This window comes from Filicampus tigris, chromosome 6 (assembly GCF_054856515.1).
Source record: "Filicampus tigris isolate MCC_2025a chromosome 6, RoL_Ftig_1.0, whole genome shotgun sequence".
NCBI lineage: Eukaryota > Metazoa > Chordata > Actinopteri > Syngnathiformes > Syngnathidae > Filicampus > Filicampus tigris.
In genome coordinates, this window is record NC_141222.1 from 24,321,826 (window position 1) to 24,346,596 (window position 24,771).

The 24,771-nt window shown below is 39.4% G+C and overlaps 4 protein-coding genes across 7 annotated transcripts; 3 read left to right on the top strand and 1 right to left on the bottom strand.

Annotated features, from left to right (window-relative positions):
* The first annotated feature begins 343 nt into the window (after positions 1-343).
* Positions 344-7,429, top strand: LOC147146361 (general transcription factor IIE subunit 2-like). 2 transcript variants are annotated; one of them, XM_086033583.1, is made up of 8 exons: positions 344-582; positions 2,096-2,264; positions 4,383-4,465; positions 4,987-5,094; positions 5,211-5,393; positions 5,499-5,592; positions 6,107-6,184; positions 6,838-7,429. In XM_086033583.1, exons 2-8 carry the CDS (start codon positions 2,105-2,107, stop codon positions 7,167-7,169), a joined length of 1,038 nt encoding a protein of 345 aa, XP_085889709.1. In that variant the 5' UTR covers positions 344-582; positions 2,096-2,104; the 3' UTR covers positions 7,170-7,429. The 2 variants fall into 2 exon arrangements, with proteins under 2 accessions (XP_085889709.1, XP_085889710.1); XM_086033584.1 differs by having other exon boundaries at positions 6,107-6,222; positions 6,838-6,993.
* On the bottom strand, positions 7,172-9,771 carry dctn6 (dynactin subunit 6). The gene is made up of 7 exons (XM_086033585.1): positions 9,613-9,771; positions 9,354-9,418; positions 9,159-9,264; positions 8,553-8,638; positions 8,405-8,452; positions 8,171-8,313; positions 7,172-8,042 (listed from the first exon to the last, which is right to left on the bottom strand). Exons 1-7 carry the CDS (start codon positions 9,639-9,641, stop codon positions 7,950-7,952), a joined length of 570 nt encoding a protein of 189 aa, XP_085889711.1. The 5' UTR covers positions 9,642-9,771; the 3' UTR covers positions 7,172-7,949.
* Positions 9,758-17,700, top strand: hgsnat (heparan-alpha-glucosaminide N-acetyltransferase). Of its 2 annotated transcripts, none has more exons than XM_086033581.1 (18): positions 9,758-10,312; positions 11,101-11,219; positions 11,297-11,433; positions 11,610-11,725; positions 11,808-11,877; positions 11,977-12,046; positions 12,836-12,939; positions 13,155-13,231; positions 13,335-13,365; positions 13,437-13,597; positions 13,673-13,788; positions 13,912-14,033; positions 14,368-14,494; positions 14,601-14,687; positions 15,299-15,376; positions 15,959-16,029; positions 16,106-16,218; positions 16,414-17,700. In XM_086033581.1, the coding sequence occupies exons 1-18, from the start codon at positions 10,138-10,140 to the stop codon at positions 16,593-16,595; spliced, it is 1,956 nt and encodes a 651-aa protein (XP_085889707.1). In that variant the 5' UTR covers positions 9,758-10,137; the 3' UTR covers positions 16,596-17,700. The 2 variants fall into 2 exon arrangements, with proteins under 2 accessions (XP_085889707.1, XP_085889708.1); XM_086033582.1 differs by lacking the exon at positions 9,758-10,312 and adding an exon at positions 10,655-10,822.
* A 750-nt stretch (positions 17,701-18,450) lies between these two features.
* LOC147146364 (recombining binding protein suppressor of hairless-like) lies at positions 18,451-24,357 on the top strand. Of its 2 annotated transcripts, none has more exons than XM_086034515.1 (11): positions 18,451-18,700; positions 19,156-19,194; positions 19,376-19,471; positions 19,564-19,729; positions 20,115-20,289; positions 20,371-20,508; positions 20,642-20,754; positions 21,648-21,788; positions 22,534-22,689; positions 22,804-22,907; positions 23,503-24,357. In XM_086034515.1, the coding sequence occupies exons 1-11, from the start codon at positions 18,681-18,683 to the stop codon at positions 23,852-23,854; spliced, it is 1,500 nt and encodes a 499-aa protein (XP_085890641.1). In that variant the 5' UTR covers positions 18,451-18,680; the 3' UTR covers positions 23,855-24,357. The 2 variants fall into 2 exon arrangements, with proteins under 2 accessions (XP_085890641.1, XP_085890642.1); XM_086034516.1 differs by lacking the exon at positions 18,451-18,700 and adding an exon at positions 18,837-18,874.
* The last annotated feature ends 414 nt before the right edge of the window (positions 24,358-24,771 follow it).

Sequence of the window (24,771 nt, forward strand, 5' to 3'; positions counted from 1 at the left end):
ATAATATCAGCATTCTTTTACACACATTTGGCCATAAACGTTATTTCCGATGATTTAGAAACAGTATAGTTGTCACTGCAGTATCTTACTTACAGTATTTATAAATACATGATGTAAAAATGTCAATGTATTGTCATATATATATACTGTATAGACAGCATTCTGAAATACAAGTGAGAATCTTGCCAACCTTTTTTGTCACCCACTGGCCCCATTCCTCTTCCGTTCAATTCAAAGGGACGTTCTCGTACACTTTTCCTGGTCAGAGGTCAGACTTCCCACCTCCTCGAATGCAGCATAAGTACTGCAATACACACGCATAACCAGTGTGAGGCACTGATGACATCAAAAGTTGGTAACCGTCACCTTTCAATCGCACCGAAGAAGAAGGAGAGCAAGATTGACGGAAGCACCACAAAGGAAAACAATTGATCACTTTTATAAGTTTTTGAGTAAAGTCTTACAAACATTTCAGTAGGGACGAAAGACTCAGTAGCAAATTGCTTTTTGAGTTTAAAAGGACGACGTTTTACGACCGTCCTCCCGGATTAAACCCCGGACAGCAACAGTGGTGTCTGTCTGGTAAGCACACTAGTTTGCTAACATTGGGCTGAGAACAATATTAAAGTGGCTGACAAACCATTATGGTTTGCTTGGTTAATGCGTATTGTTTGTTTGCTGGTCATTTATAAAACTGACACGGTTAGACGGTTATTGGGAGGGTTTAGATGGCGCAAAATTTAACACGCATTTACAACTAGCTAAACCTCAGCATGCAACCGGAGTGCTCTGTCATATTTTAGCTCAAATCTTGCCATAAAATGCGTTTTTTTGAAACCTTGTATTAGTATAATGTATCGGCTGATTTACATGATCTCTTGTTTGCATGCACTCAAAGTAATTCGTGTGTCAACAATGGGTCATAAACATTAAATGATGAACCATTTGCATTTTATGGTGTAAAATGTATTGGTGCCCCGCGTTTTATATGATGATTAAAATCGTACAGTTTATATTGATTATCAAACTTCACAGCAGGGTCCCCGACCTTTTTGAAAGTGAGAGCTACGCTACTTCTTGGGGACTGATGCAAGCAAAAAACTACCAGTTTCATGCACACTTATGAAATATAAAATACCTTGAATTATATGGTAATAATTTATGTATTTAAAGGCACTGATCATGTTCACGATTTCTCATAATAACTATCAACAATGATTTATCATGGTAGGTGAGATGAATATCAGTATGCGACATTTCTATAAATCCCTGCTATTAACATTTTCACATGATTACTTAACCGGTGTGCTATTATTTCAACATCCCAAAAAGATACTCGTGAGGTCCTAGGGAGCTATTTTTTGCCCGCGGGGAACATTTTGGTGATGCCTGCAGTGTACCATAAATGTATTTAGACTTGGAGTGTGGTTTGGAGAGTGGAGGGTGATGGGTTAAAATAAAAAAAATATGGTCATTGTGGAGATGGTTTAAGTTCACTTCCCTTGTAATGTTAAGTTACCAATAAGGAAGGTACCCATCTCCTAACCTGAATGTGGAAAAATCATGTGGCCCAATGATCCTACATCGAAGTTAAGTTGTCAGGGGTTTGATACCAAACAATGCGTGGCTCAATGCAAAATTTGGAGAGTGAAGTCTGCTGCCCCTGCGACTTGACCCAGGATATGGGGAAGTAGGCAGATGGAATGATGCTAAGGTAGCGTGCAGCTGAAGCACAATCAACCATCATAGAAATGACCGGAAAAGCTTACTAGTTTCCTTTTCTCACTCCGTGAAAGGGTTCTTCAATTGTTGTGCAACTAATTCATTTGCATTTTATTTCTGAAGGATTTATTTCAAAAACATGCATGTCGGGTTAATTGCCAATTTGAAATTGCCCATACATGTGAAAATGCGTGTGACTTGATTTTGTTTTGTCGAATATGTGATCTGGTGACCAGTCCAGGATGTACTCTGCCCTCTCAACCGAGTCTGCTGGGATAGGCTTCAGTTACTAATGAGCTAATGAGAAAAATGTGTATGTATGAATAAATATGAATGCATTTCACTTTGTTCTGAACTTCATATATTTTGACAGTTGTTCACAATGGATCCTGCTCTTCTGAGGGAGAGGGAGCTCTTCAAGAAGAGAGCTTTGTCCACGCCGGTTGTAGAGAAGAGACCAGCTCCATCAGATTCTGGATCACACAAGAAAAAGAAGCCCAGAATAGAAAAGGAGGGCTCATCAGGTTCTAAACAGAGTGCTGGTGAGTGAATCATGAGACCTACCGAAAGTACATTTCCTGCATTGTGCCTTAAACTTTTATAACCCTCAGTGTTACTCCTTGTATTATCCACAGTTGTCCATAAAATATTTACGCAATCCAGTTGTCATACAATTATCAACAATTTACCTATTTTCTGACATGTTACACAACAAATCAGTAACTGAATCAGAAATAACAGCGGGGAACAATTTTTGAAAAAAAAATCTGTTGTTACATTTTCATGCTGAATCAAACTAAAATTGGCATGCTGAATCCAAAATTGCAGTTGTTTTTTTTTTCTTTTCAGTTTTTTCTCCAAAGCTTACCAGATAAGCAAAATTCCACTTATTAGCTGTCGTAAGACGTGCTGGCCTATTACAATTGCACTCATCTACGGCTATGAGGCAACTTGTTTGTGCAGTCACAATGGTGAGAGGTGTGTGCAGATCCCAATAGGTCTGTACTATAAATATCTGCGAACCGAAAGCTCTCATTGTCTTTTCTCTTAACCTTGCAACCATTGACATACCGTTGTTAAGTTCCATTTTGTTTTATGTTCAAGTTGGCCAAAATCCTTCACAAGCCATTGATATGAAGATGAAGACTAGATATGCCAGCACAGTGTCACTGCCAGCTAACCGATGCGCCTATGTGGCGGCCATGTTGGGGAAGTCGACATTCCCATTATAGGCAACGCATGGACATTGCAATTAATTGCAATCTGCTAATTTGGGATAATTCCTGTTTTTTTTTCGCAATGAGCAGGATAATGTTGCCCATAGGATATGTAATAATGGCCGTGGCTGTATGTCAGCTCATGGGACGTTGTTGATTAGATGACAACCTACTTGAGACTGAATCAACAGTGCCTGTGTTGGGTGCAGCAAAGGAGTGCATTCTATTTTGCCTCTTGCGACAAGATACATAAACCGCAATATCAATACGTACGTTGGTCTTTTATTGATATTGATATCAATATTGGCTCCAAATATTGGTTATCGGCCTCCTTGACTTACTAATAATCGGTATCGTGTCTGCTCAGAAAAAAGCATATCGGTCTATCTCTAATTCGGACCTCTTTGTTATTCCTTTTGAGCTAACGCCTGATGTTTAAAATACTCAGGGAGCAATATGCCAGCATCTACACTGAATCCACACACACACAGAAATACAGACACTCAGACAGACACATACACGCTTGACACACATACACTCAGACATTGTAAATCACGTACTGCAGCTGACCTAGTTTGCTCAAGCAAGATTCATGAAAAAAAAAAAAAGAATTTGGCGGGTTCCTATGTTGACAAACCTGTTTTTCATTAGGATGAGAACATGCTTTTTGTGTGACTGAAAGTACCGTTTTCCATGTTAACTGAAACAGTTACATGATGACCTGTGGTAGCGGCCGCAGTTGGTTCAAGAGGCCATATACGCTTCGGCCTAAGAAAAGAGACATTGATAAACACGCTTGGCCTAATTTTCTATTTCTAATTTTCGAGTTACTTCATTGCACATAAAAGAATACTCTTGCTAGCTAAAATATTTGGTGTAACCACAATGTCAATTCTAGTGTATCAAGTTAATGTTTTTATGTGAGTCAAAACTATTTATCAGTGTCGCAGATTCGTTTAGACTCAGAGCGTCTGCTGGTTACTCCCATTTTGCTTCAATTGCCCGGAGTTCGATTACGCAAAAATACAAAACATTCAGTTGTCAGATTGATTGATCTTGCACATAACTTTTTTTTTTATCAATTCTTCTGAAACTAGTGACAATTCAAATACAAACTTTTCCTCTCCAATCCTTTTTAGCCTATTGCTGGGCTTTAGTTAAAAATTAATTGAAATAATAAATAAATATCTATCCATAGTAGTATCCCAAATTTGATGTGCTTTTTCCATACACATGAACTAATTTCTTTACTCTTTTATGAGATTTATACTGCATTTGTTATTGTTCAGTCAACCATTTTCATTTCATGTTAGGGCCACTGGTTGTCACTTGTGTTTACTGTTACCACGACCGTTACTACTTTTGAGATTATTGTTGTTAATATTGTATAGCGTTTTATTTCATTTCATCTCATCTAATTTATCTTCCCAAATTTCTTTCCAGAGTCTAGTAATGGCAGTTTCAACATTAAGACCAGCTCCGGCTACAAGTTTGGTTGTCTTGCAAAGATAGTCAATTACATGAAGGTAAGGTTCAGGTGGAAACTATTTGACCTCCCTTAAATGTAGCTACTCTCTATTTCAGGTGCAAATACACTCACACCCACAAGATTAGGATTCGGTGCACTTTGGTGCACACAATCTATGAGATTCTGTCCAAAAGTTGTCCGTCATTAAAATGCAGTAATAGTGTTGCACAATTTTGATTGATATTGTAAGAAAGGTATTAATTTATAGGTGGTAGTCAACACTTTTGAGACATTTTTTTTCAAGAATATGTTCTAAGCAGGCACGCTCGTACTACCATTTTGTGATCGGATCGGTGATCAGTTATCGTTGTTTTTAAATTCACTGTTCATCCTCAATAATCCTGATTGTGTAAAGCCTAATACAGTTTTAAATGTACAGTTAATAAACAAGTTATTTAAATACACATATTGCTCCATTCTGTGATCAGATCCGTGATGTGTTATTGTATTTATTTATACTTTTTTTTTAACTTTTATTTTTTATTTTTCACTGATTGGTGATCTGTTATGTTTTCACAGACAAGACATCAGAATGGCGACACGCACTACCTGACATTAGAGGAAATTCTGGATGAGACCAAACTTCTCGACATCAGCATGAAACAAAAGCAGTGGCTCATGACTGAGGTCTGCATACAACGATTATCCAAATTATTGTCATTCATCGCTTGTCTTTGCCGTGTTCTGCTAGTGCCTCTTTTCCTGCCGAATCTTGGACGCTGTGCATTCTCTCCTCACTGCAGGCTTTGGTCAGTAATCCCAAAATTGAGGTCCGGGATGGCACATATGGCTTCAAGCCCAAGTACAACCTGAAGGACAAAAAAGCTTTACTGAGGCTGCTGGACAAACATGACCAGCTGGGCCTGGGAGGAGTGCTGCTGGACGAAGTCGAGGAGGGGCTGCCCAACTCGGCTAAGGCCATCAAGGTAAGTCCAATCAAACATCCCCTTTATTTTGATAATTTTCCTTTAACAGCAAAGTACATCTTTCCCATACTACGGAGAAAGTCATTCTCAAATGGTTGTTTTTAGGCTTTGGGGGATCAGATCACATTTGTGACAAGACCAGATAAGAAGAAGATTCTGTTCTACAACGATAAACACTGCCAATTTCTAATGGATGAAGGTCAGTGTTTACATGGGTCTTTGTGTGTGTCTGCCAGTCAAGTTTTTGTTCATTTAGGCAGTAGCAGTATTGATTATACAGTCTCCTCCAAAAGTATCGGAATGGCAAGATAAATACATTTGTTTATGTTGTATATTGAAGACATTTGGGTTTCCAATTAAAGTAAAACGAAGTAATTCAATTAATGAAATACAATTAATTCATGCAATTTCATTTGACATGCTTTTCCAGGCCTTTACTGCAGCCTCTTTCAGTTCCTGTTTATTTCTTGGAGTTTCTCCCTTCAGTCTCCTCTTCTGTAGGCCTTCCACCACTCCCACTTTTTTGTTTTTTAAACCGTATTAAATGTACTTTGATATAGTATAAATACGGATATTTTCATAACTGTCGTATAAAAAGCAACATTCTGCCACAAAATGGTAAACACTACTCTAACAGTGCTTCAGTTATATCAACGTAAGAGTTTATGAATTCGGTCAAAAATGTGTTTTCCGTTTCAATTCCCTCATGGTAGAATTTCAGAAACTATGGAGGAGTGTTCCAGTGGATTCCATGGATGAAGAGAAGATTGAGGAATACTTAAAAAAGCAAGGTATCACCTCCATGCAGGAATCAGGGCCAAAGAAAGTGGTCAGTATCTTACTGGTTTCTAATTAGTTTGAGCTCCAAATAGTAAATTACTCCTTGTCAATAGAATTAGTTGCCAGAGAAAGTAACTATTTGCATTACTTCTTTTGAAAAACCTTAAAAAATGGCAGACATTTTGGATTTTTGAGGGGGTTTCAGGGAATCGTGGCTTTGAGCACCAAAGGAAAATTGTTTCGTGCACCCCTGAATACAGTCAAACTGGTGTGAGGGTTTCAAAATATTCAAGGAACTTGCAATTTTTGGTCCCTGCCAGCCAATACACTACTAACAGAAACCGTGTACATAAATACAATATTAGAACTTTGTTGTTCAATCACTGGAATTTGCAAATGCACACTCGCAATGATTACTGAATTATTTGTAGCCAACATTAAAAGATGCTGATTAGCCCCATTATTTTTCGAGGGGTCACAATGTAATCGTCCCGAAGCTCGGAAAGGATGGATTCGTTTGAGTCCATCTGCCTCGAAAGCTTCGGCCAAGCTTCTCTCCGCTGAAGCTACGATTGTCTCTCATATTTCACTGGAAATGAATGAAAAACAAAACATTCGTTGTAAACATCACTGCCAAGCCTGACTGTTGATGTGCTCTCTGCAGTTGCCAGTTCAAAAGAGGAAGAAGCAAGCTGGTCAGCGAAAGAGACACTTCAAGACCCACAACAACCATTTGGCAGGAGTACTGGAGGACTATGCAGATGGTGTGCCAGTCAAAAAGTGAAATTAAACACTTGGAAGACGGACGGCTCAAATACTGTATTAGCTTGTTTTGCTCCTTTCGTGGTCCTTGTGAATAGTGACTACTTTGTGGTATCCATTTTAGCTATTGAGCCAGAAGGACGCTTGAAGACAGGATATCAATTACCTAAGATCCTTTCAGAAAAAGCCATCTTTGAAGGGGCTAACACCGCTTTACAAACAAAACCAAGCTGAAATGTGTGTAAATAGTTTTTGCTTTATTATACTTCGACACAAAAGTGTGTATAGGGAAGATATTTTCAGCAATGCTTCTTAAATACAGTTATGTACTGATAGTTCACCCTTTCCAAAAAAAAAAAAAAAAAAAGATTTGTGTTGAGCATCACAGATGTCATCCAGCATGGATCATATTTGATGTCAACGTGTTAATATTTCAGTTGTTTAACTTTGCGGGGCCATTCCATCCTGCGTTTAATAAAATATTGTCAAACTTGTTTGACATTTCTTGTTAAGGTTTTCTAAATTGTGTCTGCTATGATGCGTTGTAGGTTTTGTAGAATTAAATACGCTAAATGTGCTGCGTTACAAAGCAGCATTTTTCAAGTGTAAGGTGTACCTCTTTAAAGGGGAAGTCAACAAACATTTTTTTCAAGAATATGTTCTATGCAAGCCCACTAGTTGAAACTCAGCATTCTGATAAATATTGCGTTTGTGGAATAAGAGTTAATCAGCCTGTTTTTAGCCATCTCTGGGGGCTCCATTTTGTCACTGAAAATGAAAACAGTTAATTCCTGTTGTAGGAGTTGTACAACACATCATCGTGAGTGCATAACTGAGCATATTTAATTTGTCAGATCATATTAGTAAGCACAATGGATTAAAGGTGTTGTGGTTAGTAGAAAATACCAGCAAGGAAAAGTACTGATGAAAACAAAGTTGACTATTGTACAGTGACACGTCATTTCAGGTTGTGTTACTTCATATTTCGCTATTTACAATTCCAACTTTGGGTGTTTAACTAGCAGTGTGGCTGGCTTTAATAGTTTTCTTCAGGTGATGGTAGTTGGGCAAAATCTTCATTAAGAAATCTAGCTGAAGTGTTTGTGGCTGCAAGACAAAAAGAGAAGAAATGTGAATGCAGAGGGATGATTTTTCTGTTGTTTTGAACAAATTTACCAACATTTTTAAGGCAATCCTCCCCACCCATCTACCAATATGAGCACACATGTATGTACCTGTGGTCTCTCAGTCTGCACCCGCCTCATACATCCAGAGCCATAAATGACTGTTTTCTCTGGGATGACCTCACAAGTGTTCAGCTGGCAGAAGGCCCCAATGATGCAGCCACTGGTTAGGATGACGTTCCTACCGACATCAGCTAGAAAACACAATAGAAGACAACTGAATAATTACTACAAGCCATAGTGAAAACAAGGCTCATAGTTCCAATCGGTGGAAGTAAAACTCACCCTTTGATTCTATAACATTGTTGTCTCCGATTTTAAGGGCTTGTGACACTGGAGTATCAGTTAAGGCAAATGTGTAATGTGTGGTCAGGCCAAAAGCTTTACAAAGGTAAATTATCATTCAGGAAGGTAATTACAAAGAAAAGGATACAACAGCCAACTTCAAATACATTATTGATACCAATGGTCATCGTCTTTGGTTCCACTTCAACATCTGGTGTGATGTTTTCTGGGTAACTATTAAAATACAAAGAAAGGTGTAACAGATGCTGAAATGGGTATTCTTTGATATGAACAAAAAAAAAGGCTAGGCGGTGTTTGGAATCATTCACTAATTCCTTAATGCCTATACATTTTGACATTTGTTATCAAATCAATTTATTCAAACGTTCAATAAGTACCAGAAGAAAACAATGCGGAGACCTCCATCATGGTGGCTGCGTATGGCAAGCCTTATTACCACTTAATAACAGCTCAACTGGATATTTCATATCTGCATTCTTCCTACCCACAAATTGCACTTCAGATTACTGCAAAGTCCATTTCACCAACACATCACGTTTGCCAATCATGTGTTTGGGGTTTACAATTCAGATACAGTATATCCCCTAAATGGATATCTGGAAATAAACTGGAAATACCTAACTCCAGTTTGAGATAGAATTTGGTATAGGACAGGGAGTGATTGTGAGCACAGCCAGATATACTGTGTATATATATTTTTTAAACATCAATTGTCATTGCCATCCAGTGTCACCTGTTAATGATGACAGCTTGTTCCTCGATCAAATTGCCTTCTCCGATCACAATGGGTCCCGCTTCTGCAATAATTCGTGCTTTTGGGTGGACCACCGTCCTCGGGCCTGAGTGAAAGCAGGAGGGAGGAAACAGAGCGGAGATGGTAGTTGCTTGTTGTCAACAGTGAAATTGCTTGTGAAGCGAAGCATCGTACCTATAGTAACATCCCCTTTGATCTCACTTTCAACACACACCACAGCTCCTGCTGCAATCTTAACGCTGGAAAAAGCACACATTAAACACGTTAGCGAAAAGGGGCGAACATCCTAGCACTGCTAACAAGCTATATAACGTAGCCGCCCAACTTAGCTACACGTTATAGCGACGAGTCTATTTATTCGTCCTTTCGTTACTCCCGAGCACTAAATAAAGCAGTCGAACAAAGTGTAGGGGTACGTTGTCCTTGTCCTCACCTTTTCTGAGAGTTTTGTTTATCCGTCATTGTGATGGATAAAAACAGAAGGGAAGTCGCCGTACTCGACTCTCGACTGTACAACAGCACTCGATAATCGATTTGACAGCCTTACCATTAAAGGGGCATGCGCAAATTTTAACACTTCTACGCTTGTAACAGATTTCCTTATCGCTCTTCGTTATGTTGTGTAAACATTGCTCATCTTGGATGACACGGACGCTGCAATGCCTTTATGCTTGTTTGACATCACTATCTGTGGATTAGCACATTTAAAAAGAAAAAGTACCAGGACGTGGTCACAAAAGCAATAAAACGGAAAACAAATGCGTTCCACATTATCTACCCAATCGCGTTGTGCTGCCCTAATGATAAATTTACCAACACAGACGTGTAACACTATCAATATATAACACACTTCATGGAGCAGTAATGCCAGTTTATTGGCATTGACTGTGTACTTTGACCCTTCTCGCTTCCACTAATACCAAAAACAGGATCAAATCGGAAGTGATATCCGTCTGCTATGGCAAAAAGGAACATAAACAAAAATATTAAGGAAGCAACTTCAGTCGCCGCGGCTAAAAAGGCAGAAGAGAGGGAAATGGCAGAATCGAAGAAATATAGCATGTTTTGTTATTCAGTTGTTGCCTCACTAATAGCCATTTGTGTAGCACCACTGAAAGCTGAACTGTCTTCCTGTAAGTATATTAGGTAAAAGTAAACTCACGTTATGACTTGGTCAGGTTAGCTCTCTAGCTAATGGCTAATTAAATCACAGCACTTTCCGCGTGTCTTCAATCTCCAAATTCCCGTCTTCAGACACTTTTTTATTTCATTGAGTCTCATGTATTTACTAATTGTAATGTATTTCATTCAACCACGTGTGAAAAAATGACACATTGAAGCCAGTTTTAGCCTCAGGTATTAAAACTGAGCAGCGTCCATCCATCCATCCATGCATTCACGCAAATCTTAAAAAATGACCTTTGGACTTTTAAAATTCCCTCTTGTGGGGTTTGTCGGATTAAATGAGCATGTGACTGTGCAGCCGTCACAAAGCCAGCCCACTAGCTCACATGCTTCTCTCTGGAAGGCATTAACATTAACCGTGCCATCTCTCAGTGAGCTCTTTTTTTCACATCAAATTCAACATCCGTCTTATTTGGTATACTAATATAATAATGCTGATAGGAAGTCAATTTTGCGAGGTAAGTTACAGTGCATTTCTAGCCTAGTTTCTGATCAGTTTTAGTACACCAAAATAGCCTCTGATTTGTGCTACACGCAATTGATTCTGCACGTTTTAATGTGACAAATGTAGTGATTCAGATCACATTTTATTGATATAATATTCCTGTTGTAAAGAATATGTGGGTGCGGTCAGTTGCAAGAGAAAAGGAGGAACTTCATCACCATTGCATACTTAGTGCACACAAACACAAAGTGGATGTCATTACTCATGATGCACTTCTATTTGTCTCTACAGTTGGATTATCTCAATCTAAACAACACCCAAACCTAAAGATGGATGAAGCTTTTTTGACAGTCATCAATGAAGTGGATACTGAGGTGGCAGTGTCCTGGGTGTCACAGCGATGCTATCAGGTAAATACTTTAGAATACCCACATGCACCTAATTGTCCTAATCTAACGTACTTTTTCTTGCTTTTTGGGTGTGTTAGTGTCTTTATCAACAACTTGGTGTGGTCCCTGCTGCAACAAGTCCAGGTCAGACAAGCTCGAAAGAGTTCATTGTCAGCACACAGCATGAAATTACACTCCAAGTCAACAGCACATCTGTCATCCTGGACCTCTGCTCGTAAGTTGAAGAAACCACAATATTTGCTTATAGTAGAACAGTAAATTAAATCTTGCTGGTTAAGGCCTCTTCAGCCCTTTTAGATTCACTGATAAGTGTTTTCTTAAGAATAGTTAACGCCAATTGTTTGAGATCTTCCTGCATTATGTGACAATCAAGTTCTGTTTCATCCGCAGAGTTCCGTTCCACTTTGGGGAACAGGGCAACTATTCCCTATGGCTAACAAGGATAAACAACTCTGCGGTCAACTGCTCTGTTGTGACTGATTCAGACCCAGTAAATAGTTACATACGTAAGTCCATCACACAAAATGTACTGATAAGATGATTTTACATGTTGATGCATGTGTAAATTTTGTCCTAAAATCTACGCAGCCATTTTGGTAGCGTTCCTTGTCTTTGCTGGGCTGGGATTATTGTCTGCTTTGGGAAGAGCGATATTAGCGTAAGTCATGATATGATCTGAAACAGAAATGATGGCCTTGATTTAAATCATTTTGACTGTAAGATGAATTTTATAACCAAATACCTTTCTCTTTAAAAGACTTGATTTGGTAAGAGGTGTCCTCTTCAGAATTGGTGGTACCATGGAGACAGAGAGGCTGATCAACTCTGTGAGTATTTAACCAAGTACATGTTGCTCTTACCGTCATCTTAAGAAGCACATTGGGTGTTTGCGTTTTAAAGTGTACTCAAAAGATCCCATTTGGCTGGCAGGACTTTTTCTGTTAGCCTAGGTTCCTCTGAGTCCCGCTCTGCCCCTCTATCGTATGGTGTTCCACAGGGTTCTATTTTGGGCCCCTTGCTGTTCTCGTTGTATTTGCTGCCCCTGGGTTCCATCCTTAGAAAACATGGTATTTCCTTCCACTGCTATGCGGATGACTGTCAAATCTATGTCCCGCTGCGCAAAAAAGACGCCTTCTACTTAAAACCACTTTTGTCCTGCCTAGGGGACATCAAAGCAGGATGTCACTAAATTTCTTCAATTTCAATGAAAAGAAAAACAAAAGTTATATTGTTCTGTCCCAGTGGCTCTTCTACATCCCACCGTTTTGTGTTATTTTATTGATTTCACTTGTTGCATTATGGCTATTTTTGTTGTTGTATGTAAAGTGCTTTGTTACAGCTGGAGCTGTTGTGAAATTCGCTAAATAAATACAATTGTACTGTGTTGTATTGTATATGTGATACATCAAGTAGTGTCATGTGCTTATTTGTAAACAACTAAACGTTTAAGCACATTGAAAGAAAACTTTAAACAGAAAAGGTTCGAAATCTCAAATAAACCCGCTTTTGGGTCAGGGGTGGAAATGATGGAAGCTCGGCTTATGTGTACTCTATTTTACTCACTGACTGAGGTAGCATGTATTCAGTGGTGTTATTAGCTGAATGTCTCTCTCCAGGAGCTGGGCTCGCCTGGCAGGACAGTGATGCCGGTGACTGACAACATCCTTCCGCCCCCACCCAATCCCAGCAAGAGGCTGCGATCTCTAGACACATTCAGAGGGTAAAACTGTCTTAGTTTGTGTCATGTGACCCACTCCCATACAGTACTTGCTTTGTTGGTGGACTTCTTCGGTTTGGCAGTTGAGTGAAGGGTGGCGATTAACAGGACAGAGGTGTGCTTGGCAAAGGAGTACACGTTCTGTATTTTTTAAACCAGAGTTAGAGAAGCGGCGGTTGTAATTATTTGAGTCAAGCCGTCATGTTTTTACTTGACAGGATCTCCTTGATTATTATGGTGTTTGTGAACTATGGAGGAGGGCGATATTGGTTCTTCAGACATGCGAGCTGGAATGGTGAGAATTTGTTGCATCGTCTTTAAATGCTGCTCAAAAACAGATCCTTTATTCCTCTGTTCCTATTCATAAAATCTATTGTTTGCTCTTTGTTTCATTCCAGGGCTAACTGTTGCAGATTTGGTCTTCCCTTGGTAAGGATCCAAGTTTCAACCGTCACGTCCATTTTCATACAGTTCCTGGTTGTCACGATTTCTTTTTTCAGGTTTGTTTTCATAATGGGGACTTCTATCGCACTTTCAATCAATTCCATGCTGCGCTCAGGCTCCAGCCGCACCTCACTGCTGAAGAAAGTAGTGTGGAGGAGCCTGCAGCTTTTCATCATTGGCGTCCTGGTCATCAATCCCAACTACTGCCAGGGTTTTTGTGAGTTTGAGCTTGTGAGCATTTGTGCTCCTCATCTGTGTTCAGCTCTGTAAATAGTTGTACTCCACACCGCAGTGTCATGGAACAATCTGCGGATCCCAGGTGTGCTGCAGCGCCTCGCCTGGTCCTACCTTGTGGCAGCCTGCCTGGATCTGTTGGTGGCAAGGGGTCATCTTGAGATTCTACCAACGGTTAGCCACTTTTATTTATACTCGAGAGCTTTAAAGGTATAAGTTACATCTAATTACATCCTGACGGGAGTATTGTTTTGCTAATATGTCTATGGGGAAATTTTGGCTATGTCTTTTCGTCAGGATGCATGGTGGTCCTCTTGCATTGATGTATTGCTCTACTGGCCAGCCTGGATCTTTGTGCTCCTCCTGGAAATCCTTTGGCTCTGCCTCACTTTTCTGCTTCCTGTACCAGGCTGCCCAACGTAAGTCAAACATGGCGGGGCGTTTGTGTGTACAGAATGTACAATGTTTGTCATGTAATTAGCGGAACAGATGGATTACCACCACTAAAGCAGTCGGTTATGGTTTTGCCTTGTTAGGTTGTTAGTGGCTTAACCAGATGAAGTTTTAGCAAAAGTCCAGATAAGATTTACTCTAAATCTGACACTTTTTTAAGGCTTCTGTAAATAGTGGGCAAATGTGGTCGAAGCCAGGCTTGCCCACGAAGATAGGTCACATTACTGTTTTGAGAAAAAAAAAAAACTGCTTTTGTATTATTGTGAATTTGACTTTCCTCCATCCTCTCTTTTGGAACAGTGGCTATCTGGGTCCAGGTGGGATCGGGGACATGGGCATGTATGCCAATTGTACTGGCGGAGCAGCTGGTCTTGTTGACCGCTGGCTGCTTGGAGAAAACCACATCTACCAGACGCCCTCAGCAAGGGTTAGTGAGAGACACACACAACTGACTAACTAAAATGCACACATACCAGACACATGGAAACGTTGTTATTGCAAACTTCGTTGACTGACGTTATCATCCATTGAAGGTCATTTATGCCACTGACATACCATACGATCCTGAGGGTGTTCTTGGCAGCATCAACTCCATCGTTATGGCTTTTTTGGGCCTACAGGTACATCTTTCTGTCTTTGTTCGAGCCAAATTTGTGTGTTATACACAAGGTAGACCAAATAATTGTGACACTGCCGTTAAAGAGAGAACGACTCACAATGGTCACTGACAAGATTGGAATTTGCCAAAATGCATTTTTCTCGAGCCACAAAATGCACATTGACAGGCCACAAAGCTACAAGCGCAAACATGAAGCATGCAAGTTAAATACCATAACCTAGTGTAAAACATAGCTCGGTTATGTTCTGGGGCTGTTTTGCGACACCCGTCATTGGGTGTCTCGAATTTGTGCAAGGTACAATGGAATCTCAAGACTGTCGAGAGTGTCACAAAAATCTGATCAACTACCTGGAAATGTTGTGCTACAAAATATTAAATTGAGTGTGTAACAACATTTATGTCCGGACCAGTTTTAAAATAATTATTTTGGACCACAGTTCAAAAGCTATGTCTGATTCCCATTTGTTATCCCAAGTTATTTCAGTGACCATTTGTGGGTTTTTCTTTCGTAATGGAAGATTGTAACAACAATTTAGCTGATGTGTGTAATTCAGTAAAGCAAAGAGGAACTATTGCAAAAGGTTTTAACCATTCTCAATTTTATTTTCTCAGGCAGGAAAAATAATCTTACACTACAGAGATCTTCATTCAAGTATTATATCAAGGTTCCTCATTTGGGGTCTTTTTTTGGTGAGCTCATCTGTTTTTATTTACTGTACATTCTCACTGGCACGTTTTGGGAGTAACGGAATACATGTAACAGCGTAACATAATCTGGATACAAAAAATACTGTATAACTATTACCTTGCAGTGACAGAACCATTAGCTAGGGGTTGTAAAAATAATCAAATAAACAAGTGTATTTCATTTCAATTTTTTTTTATATGATAATGTGGTGGTTTTTACATTGTATTGAAATTGCTTTTGCAGGGGGATTCTCTTTTTTTTTTGTGGGTTTGGGGTAGTAGGGGGTGTATAATATTCTTTTCGAGAAATTACAGTACTTAAATAAAATAGTACTTAAGATACACCTATACAGTATGTGAGAGTCAATGACATTACCAAATCAATACTTACCTCATTGTCAACAATATTGACTGTAAGTAACTCTGAAGGTGGAATTTGTTTATTATATCTTACAATGTCCAGGTTAAACTTATTTTATGGTTGGTAAATCTATCTCGCATTGGCTTTTTTTACAATAGCTGTGAACACATTTCTATCCACAGGACAATCTGGTATAATATAACAATATTTTCTCTTAAATGCAGGGCATTCTCTCAGCTGTTCTCACCAAGTGTTCAACAGACCAGGGATTTATTCCTGTCAATAAGAATCTATGGTAGTTATTATGTTCTTTGGTCTTTCAAGCCTTTTGCTAAAATACTTCATTAATACAGTTAACGCTTTATTTCTAGGTCTCTGTCCTATGTGACAACACTCGCCTGTTTTGCCTATGTACTGCTTGCTCTGGTCTACTACACCATAGATGTGAAAAAGTGGTGGTCGGGAGCACCTTTCTTTTACCCAGGTGAGCACATTAGACTTATCAAGCATTAACATTGGACACACCGGCGCAATCTAATGAAATTCAATACAAGAGCTGTGTCACACATTCTGCCTTTACAAAGATGGTGTGTGTTTCAGGAACTAAGAACACAAAAAAACCAAAGGTAAACAGTTTCACAATTTGCCTTTCTACATTTTTTCTTTTTCTAAAAACCAGGCATGAACTCGATCCTTGTGTATGTGGGCCATGAGGTGTTTGAGGACTACTTCCCCTTCCGCTGGCGCATGGTCAACTCTCAGTCCCATGCTGAGCACCTCACTCAGAACCTGGTAGCTGTTTCTTGTTGGGTTCTCATCTCCTATGTGCTCTACAGGAAAAAGATATTCTGGAAAATTTAAGAGGTGCTGTCATTTTGCACTCACAGCCTTGCTGGATTCACCTTTGAAAATGCTTGGAAATGAAAATGTAACCACATCTGGACTTTATTTCAAAATCTCTATGGCTGTTCTGTTTTCATGATGTTGGTTATTAACGTTGTTTTGCTATTTTGCTCACATGTAGACTGTAAAAAGGACACTCTGAATGACTTTCGACATAGCTTTCTAGCAGCTGACTTGTGCTAGACATCTTGTGACTCAGGAAGAACTGGGACCAAAATAGATTGATATACTGGGAATATGATGACAGTCAGACTTCATCGTTGTTGTCCTTAACACTATGAACTAATTTTTAATTCCTGAATTTGCACAGCCTGTAAGAATGTAAGTAATCACATGTAGCTGCCTAGCTCCTTCGTAGGCCACTTGATTTCCTTCCAGTCGTCACCCAGCAGCAAACATTCAGCCCCACTTTTGATATTTCTTGTTCATGTAAAACTGAAATTGTTTGAATGTATAGTGATGAACCAAGTGCTATTTCAGATCTCCGTGACTCAGTAAATTCTACATTGAAGTCATTTTGGTATTAAAGCTCACTTTTATTTTTCTTTCTTTCTTTCTTTGTTTCTTTCATGCTTTCTTTCTTTCTTTTTCCTGTTCTGTATTTTACAGATGTATGCATGTGCGTCTTTATTTTGCTCAGGTATCCAAAAATAGTTACCACAAAAATCAAGTAGGCCTAACTGTAACTAATTGCTGTGAATGATATGCAGTAATTTAGTTTTGTAACCGATACTTTTACTTTTCATCTATTAAAAGAATATTTATTTAAAAAAAAAAAAAAAAAAACTGCATTTTGTTGAGGTTGACTTCAAATGTGGGTTTCAAAAATGCTTGTGTGTTTATAATGTACAGCTGAAGAATTTATATACCGGTAATAACTGGTCATATCTATGCTGTTGTTTACATGTATTTGGCATGTCTACATGAAACTGCATTTCGTTTGGATACATTTGATTTATCATGTATCTGTCGACTGTCAATTTGGGTAAGAGAACGCAGGTCAGTTTTTGTGGAACATGTTGACTTTTTTGTCTTTATAACAAAATAAATAATGTAAATAAGAGTTTCAGAGTCTCATTATTGATTACCAAATATATTTCCTCTGAAAATGCTAACAAAATAACCCTGAAATTGACCAGAATATTCACTACTTAGAAGTACACTTGAATTGTGGTTAGTTGCTTACACTTGAGTGCATGATAAAATCCACATCTGATGTGATATGTTATGGTCATTTAAACTGGAAATGAATACTCAAATGTTATTTTGTCAAGTGGTTGCACAAAATAGAATCATCTTGATCCATATACATTTTTAAATAGGTGTATTGTCGACTTAAATATATCAGGATCCATATGCTTTTATTTCGTGCAACCGAGTAAATTAAACAAAAAACATTTTCAGTGTGCGGTTGTGTATTTCTATTTTAAAACAAATTGTACTTTTCCGAATGTAAATGAATTTGGTTATACTTGACTGTACCTCCCCCATCCTCAAACTGTGCAGTAATCGTGTAATTTTCTTTGCATTAAGACTTTCAAGCAAAATTTGTCTTTTTTTTTTAATTTAACATTTAATTTATTTGTTTATGTGTTTCTACAGCTGTGGCCAGTGAGTATGCGTGATATTTAACCGTCGTCCAATGTTACAACGTCTCCACACTTGCTTCATTGCTCAACAGCGTGGGAATGTAGACTGTACCGTCCTTGAGAGGAAAAAAACAGATGTGTGAGTGCTTGTTGATCTCGCGATAGCACCGAGCAGTCTCAATGGGTGTCTATTGTGAGAATTTTCTTATTCACGCGCGACTTTACAACTTTCCCACGCCTGTTGTTTTGGGCGGCTCGTCGCGGCTCCTGCCTCCCCACTCTTTCTCACCATTTGTTGCCCTCCTGTCTACCCCGAATTTGGACCGAACTCCTCCTCCTGCCTCCAGTCTGGTTCGGTTGGCCCTGGTGGTATGGTGATAGTGGGCTCGGTGTGGGGTACCCTCAGGAGGGGTCTCGCGATTGTTCAGGGAGGGAGGGGGGCGTTTTTTGGAAAATGGCGCCCGTTGTTACCGGGTAAGTGGGAATATTATAGTGTAAATGTTTGCTTCCTCTATACTAGTGGAGCACCTCTTGGTTCGCGTACGTTAGAAAATGTTCTGTTGTCCCAGAGAGGTGTTCAAACAAAGTTCTGGCGGCAGTACTTTTGCTTTTGGACCTGCTGCATATGGACGCACAGTGTCAAACTATGTCAGCAATGCTTGTTTTTCGAGACACTAACGTGGATCGTGAATGCATAAATATTTATTGAGGTTCCCTGCGCGAAAACATTTTCCTGTTTACAGTATAAGCCTTTTTACAGTACATATCAATAAGAATTTCTCCAATGTTTTTCCATTTATGCCGATTTACATACATTTGCATGATTCCCTGAATGTATTTTTTTCTTGAAAAAATAATATGCATAATAAATATCTCCTTTATTTTTATTTTTTTAGCAGCATTCACCTTGCGTTGTTTTTCTTTTGCAGGAAGTTTTCTGACCTGTGTCAACCTCAACGTTTAACAAGGTAAACAAATTAAATGAAAAAGACATATTAGTGTTATTTATGATTGCTACTGTGTTCGGCTCTTATGTAGTACAACTGAACTGCATAATATTGAGAGCGGTTTCCAATGCTAATATTGTGTCTACCTCATGTAGTTACATGATGGGTGAATGTATATGCGTGAACGTGTTCTTCTTTTCAGGGAGGCAATGAGAATGTACTTAAAGGAAAAAGATGATCAAACAGTCCTCATTCTGCATGCGAAAGTGGCACAAAAGTCCTATGGCAATGAGAAAAGGTGTGTGTGTTTGTGTGCGGTCTTGGTTTCACAAAGAATGTCGCCCATTTGAGCAGTGTTTGATGTTTTGTTGTTGTTGTTGTTTTTTTTAGGTTTTTCTGCCCTCCACCATGCGTCTATCTACTGGGCAGTGGCTGGAAGAAGAAGCTAGAGAAGATGCAGAAGGAGGGCTGCACAGAGCAGGAGTCTCAGCCTTGCGCTTTCATTGGGATTGGCAACAGTGAAGTGGAGATGCAACAACTCAATTTAGAGGGGAAGGTGAGAACACTTGTGCCAGTGAAGGTGGTGCAATATATGAATATAATATAAAATACTACAAATATATTTGCATACTATATACCGCTATATAAATAAAATTATTGTATTAATGTCATTGCAATTCAATGCTACTGAAAACTGCCTACATAATAAACAGTTAGATTAATAGCTGTCAGTGTGAAGCAAAGTGAAAACAAAGCATTATTTTCATTTTATAAGTCTAAATTCACATAAATGGTACATCATTGTGTGAATGGTGAGTGTACTTTTTAAGGGAACCAAAACAAACTTCATAATTCAGAATTGCCCCACTGTGGGAATAAGAATGACATGTTCTGTTTCACTTCTACTGAAACAACTTTGTTCTTTTTGCTCCCTGCAATAGAACTTCTGCGCCGCTAAGACCTTGTATATCAGTGACACAGACAAAAGGAAACACTTCATGCTGTCTGTGAAAATGCTGTACGCCAATAGCGCGACCATTGGAGTTTTCCTCAGCAAGAGAATCAAAGTAATCTCCAAGCCTTCCAAGAAGAAGCAGTCCTTGAAAAATGCAGACTGTGAGTATAAACGCATACACAATATGCTGTTTTCGGAATGAATTCGATAGAGTACCTGATCTTGTCCACTATGTCTCACAGTGTGTATTGCATCGGGAACAAAGGTAGCTTTATTTAACCGCCTGCGATCACAAACAGTCAGCACCAGGTATCTTCATGTGGAGGGTGGAAACTTTCATGCGAGTTCCTTGCAGTGGGGGGCCTTCTACATCCACCTCTGTGAGTCCTACGATATACTTATAATTGCCAAGTTCTGTCTAGTTCAATTTCCTGTCTCCACTTGCTCTTTTCTAGAATTATTTTATGTCATGATGTCTCACACCAAAATGACGCTTTTTCTTATTTTACTCAGTGGACGATGACGAATCTGAAGGGGAGGAGTTTGCTGTGCGGGACGGTTACATTCACTACGGCCAGACAGTCAAACTGGTGTGCTCTGTAACTGGCATGGCACTGCCCAGATTGGTACGCATATGACTTCACATACACAATTGGGTCACCTGGCCAACTTTCCGCAAGACAAATCTATTTGGAATATGTCTGCATGGTTATTTCTGTGAATTCATTTAGAAGAACATTTCTGAGGTCAATCACAGACAGCCAGTCTCCTAAATCCAACTGAGGAAACAATTTCTATTCTTGTGCATCAGACTATTCTGTGCATTGTTATAAGCTAGTACAAAATATCTTGCAAAGAAGTGCATTTAAAACTCATTCACTGCCAAAAAACGTTTTTCTTCATGTTTTCACATTCCAGACATTCAATACCAGGAATTTGAGGTTTTTCTTTAAATGCTAGGGTAAAATAGGTTCTGAAAATGTCTGGCAGTGAATGAGTTAAGCACTAAAGTGTTTCAAGTATCTCCAATTTGTAACTGATTAATTCATTTAATTGGTACCCCAGCAGTTTTGTCCCTGCAGTATCATTAGAATGACGCTGACGATTCAAGAGAGAATTACAATGTTAAATAACTAGTCTGCCATTCATGATCCACTGAGGATTTTTAATGTTATTTTTTCAGGCTAATTGAATAGTTTCTCACCATACTATATTTGTGTGTGTGTGTGTGTTTTTAATTGGCCTTCCGTAAGGTCTTTCTGCAATAGTGAAAGGTCTTCACTGTACAAAATGTTCTTGGAGTACAACAAATTAAATTTCAGCAAGAACAAAAGGGGCCCGACCCAATTAAGGAATAAGAGGTTACGAGGTATACCGTATACCACAATCCTTTTGTCCATATACTGTATTTAATGAGATTTTCTGTTTCTACAATGTTCTACTGATGTGTCATGATGCTTCCTCGCAAGTGTGTCTACTACACGTGTGCTTCCCCCCCCCCCCCCCATTCATTTCTAAGGTCATACGAAAAGTGGATAAGCAGGCAGCATTGTGGGAGGCAGATGACCCGGTGTCGCAGCTCCATAAGTGCGCCTTTTACCTGAAAGACACCGAACGGATGTACCTCTGTCTCTCACAGGATAGAATAATTCAATACCAGGTAGGCAGCTAAAGCAATGCACTACAGGACGGTATGGGGTTTGTGTTAGTGCCAAAGGCATTGCTAACTTGCACATGTGTGAAGGCATCATTAATGCTAAAAGGTACATGCGGGTTTTGGAGCAACATGCGCTGCCATCCAGCCAATGTCTTTTTCAGGGATGTCCATGCTTATTTCAGCAAGACACATAATGCACGTGTTTCCACAACGTGGCTTCATGGAAAAAGAATGTCAGTCCTATACTGGCCTGCTCGCAGTCCAGACCCATCTCCCATTGAGAATTTGTGGCACATTATGAAACTCAAAATGCGACAAACGGAGAACCCTGGACTGTTGAGCAGCTGAAGTTGTACATTAAGCAAGAGTGGAAAAGAATTGCACTCCCAAAGCAACAATTAGTGCCCTCATTTCACAAATGCTTATTGAGTGTTGTTGAAAGGAAGGTGATCTAACACAGATCAAAACATGCCCATTTACCGGCTTTTTGAGAATGTCTTGTAGGCACCAATTTAAAAATGAGTGAATATTTGCAAAAAAGCTCAATTGGAATTGGGGTTTGTACAATGTTTTTTGTTGTCAGTTTTTTTTTGTTTTGTTTTTTAAATCACTTACTCAAACTTTCTTTTCGAGGTCATCTTAGAGATGCTTTCTTTCACATTGTGGGCTTTTTGCTTTAAATTCTGGTAGTTTGGATTAGGGCCATTTTTATCTGTAAACGTAAGTGTAAAATGATTCGCTACTTCAGGCTGCGCCATGCATCAAAGAAGCAAACAAGGAGATCATTAACGACGGCGCCTGCTGGACAATCATCAGCACAGACAAGGCTGAATATACATTCTATGAGGGCATGGGCCCCGTGACCACGCCGGTTACTCCGGTGCCTGTGGTGGAGAGCCTGCAGGTACATACACACACACACACACACACACATATACTGAATATAATTTGGACAATGTACTTTTTGTTGACTTGGATTTTTATTTTATTTATTTTTTTTATGGCTGTGTCATTTCAGTTAAATGGTGGAGGAGATGTGGCCATGTTAGAGCTGACTGGGCACAACTTCACCCCCAAACTTAGGGTGTGGTTTGGAGATGTGGAGGCTGATACCATGTATAGGTATGTGCGTTGTGCTTACAAATTTACACTACTCACAAAAAGGTTTGTGGTCTTCGGCTTTTGTCTGAAATGTCAGAATGAACCTAAAATGCAACCTTGACAGGGGAACTTCATTTGACTTTCTTTAAGCTTGTGAATGAATTGTTCAATGTTTCAGTCCTTTTGGCACAATTTGCTGTTCTCTTACAGGAATCTGAAAGGCAAAATTCAAAACAGGACTTTGACCAATACATTTCCTTTTTAAAGGAAGGATTGGTAACAAATGCTTGAACTATCTCATATGTTGTGTTAACAGTGAAGACAATTTCAAAGAAACCTGTCAAGTCAACACACATGATTTGCCTTCGCAGGCCGCACAAAATGATGTCACGGGCCGGATCTGGCCCCCGGGCCTTGAATTTGACACATGTGACTTAAGGAATGAACATTCCAAAGTTTCAAAATTAGGTTCACCCATAAAGGTTGGAATAACATTTTAGTTTTTTCCTGAAGTTTCACCTAAAAATCCAATCTCCTTTACTTTTGAGGAGCGCACTGTATGTGTGTGTGTAGATTTCAATATGGAAAGCTGTGTGACGTTCACGTGTCTTCCAAGATGCGGTGAGAGCATCCTGTGCGTGGTGCCGGACATTTCGGCTTTCAGAGAGGGCTGGCGATGGGTCCGGCAGCCGGTGCAGGTCCCGGTCACGCTGGTCCGTAACGACGGGATCATCTACGCCACCTCCCTCAACTTCACCTACACCTCGGAACCAGGGCCCCGACCTCACTGCAGTGTTGCCGAGGCCATATTGAGGACACACACCACCTCCTCGTCATCAGCATCCCAGACCTCTTCGTCTTCACCTTCCTCCTCACTGGCCGCACTCACTAACGGCCAGGTGGCTTACCGTAGTCGCGACTCAGGCATGACGTCAGGGTCATCAACACTGTCCATGTTGTCGTCATGATGCTCATGGGCAGCGTGTTATTTTTAAACATGCACAATGACTAATCCGTTTGTGTTTCTAAGGAGGACCTTTGAGAACACTTGATGGAAGAGTGTTGTGGCGGTTGTGGGGGGAAAAAAATGACTGTCTAGCTCTATCTAGTGGAGTATTTTGGACCTACATGCCTACATGTTGAAATCAAGACAAGGATGTGCCTTTCAGCTCTTTTCAAAACTGCAAAGGCTAAAGACATTGTTCAGGAGTAATGATTTGTTGATGCAGCAGTTTTTGTATGCAGATAGAGTACAAAAGATTTGACTCTAGTATTTTTATTCCTATTACAAGCTTTTGCTGAGGTACAGTTTACATACCATTCACATAGCTATTTCACTCATTTAAATTTATAGCTCTATGTTACTTTGGTTACATTATTTAGCAACACGAGCAGGACAATATATTAGAAACCTCTCAGTATGATGCAGTCACTGCGCATTATAAACAATAATAAACATAGTATTGTTGCATTGAAACCTCTGCGTCAGTTAATTCAACTAAGGGCGATCAAGGATACCGATCATCCATGAGTGAGTCCTTCCGATACCGATTACACGGTTTAGCTGCACATTTTTTTTTTAATATTAGTGCTGATCACTAACTATTTTAATAATCAATAAATCTGTCAGTTCTTTTTTAAAATGTATTGATTAATCATATTTAAAAAAATATATATGTATCTAAATTTCCATTTCTTTGTTATACAAACACAGGGCATTATTTCAAATTGACTGCAGAAAATGCACAAGCACATATATATCACTTACCAGTTTGACCTATAATATAAAGTGTTCATGAAAGGGGGAGAACCGATGCAGCTTTTGTAATGTGTCTAATTAGATTTTGCCTGTGTTCCTCTTCAAACCTAGTGTACCCTACTTAGC

Excerpts from the sequence above, each read along its gene's own strand:
- LOC147146361 (XM_086033583.1), top strand. The coding sequence starts at position 2,105 with ATGGATCCTGCTCTTCTGAGGGAGAGGGAGCTCTTCAAGAAGAGAGCT. Across the intron at positions 5,394-5,498 it reads ACTCGGCTAAGGCCATCAAG|GCTTTGGGGGATCAGATCAC; the intron begins GTAAGTCCAATC and ends GGTTGTTTTTAG. Across the intron at positions 5,593-6,106 it reads CCAATTTCTAATGGATGAAG|AATTTCAGAAACTATGGAGG; the intron begins GTCAGTGTTTAC and ends CCCTCATGGTAG.
- dctn6 (XM_086033585.1), bottom strand. The coding sequence starts at position 9,641 with ATGACGGATAAACAAAACTCTCAGAAAAG. Across the intron at positions 9,419-9,612 it reads AAACAAAACTCTCAGAAAAG|CGTTAAGATTGCAGCAGGAG; the intron begins GTGAGGACAAGG and ends TGCTTTTTCCAG. Across the intron at positions 8,453-8,552 it reads TGTATTTGAAGTTGGCTGTT|TGTCACAAGCCCTTAAAATC; the intron begins GTATCCTTTTCT and ends CTGATACTCCAG.
- hgsnat (XM_086033581.1), top strand. The coding sequence starts at position 10,138 with ATGGCAAAAAGGAACATAAACAAAAATATTAAGGAAGCAACTTCAGTC. Across the intron at positions 12,047-12,835 it reads CAGAGAGGCTGATCAACTCT|GAGCTGGGCTCGCCTGGCAG; the intron begins GTGAGTATTTAA and ends GTCTCTCTCCAG. Across the intron at positions 16,219-16,413 it reads AGCACCTTTCTTTTACCCAG|GCATGAACTCGATCCTTGTG; the intron begins GTGAGCACATTA and ends TCTAAAAACCAG.
- LOC147146364 (XM_086034516.1), top strand. The coding sequence starts at position 18,852 with ATGGACGCACAGTGTCAAACTAT. Across the intron at positions 20,290-20,370 it reads GTCCTTGAAAAATGCAGACT|TGTGTATTGCATCGGGAACA; the intron begins GTGAGTATAAAC and ends TATGTCTCACAG. Across the intron at positions 22,908-23,502 it reads GAGGCTGATACCATGTATAG|ATGCGGTGAGAGCATCCTGT; the intron begins GTATGTGCGTTG and ends GTGTCTTCCAAG.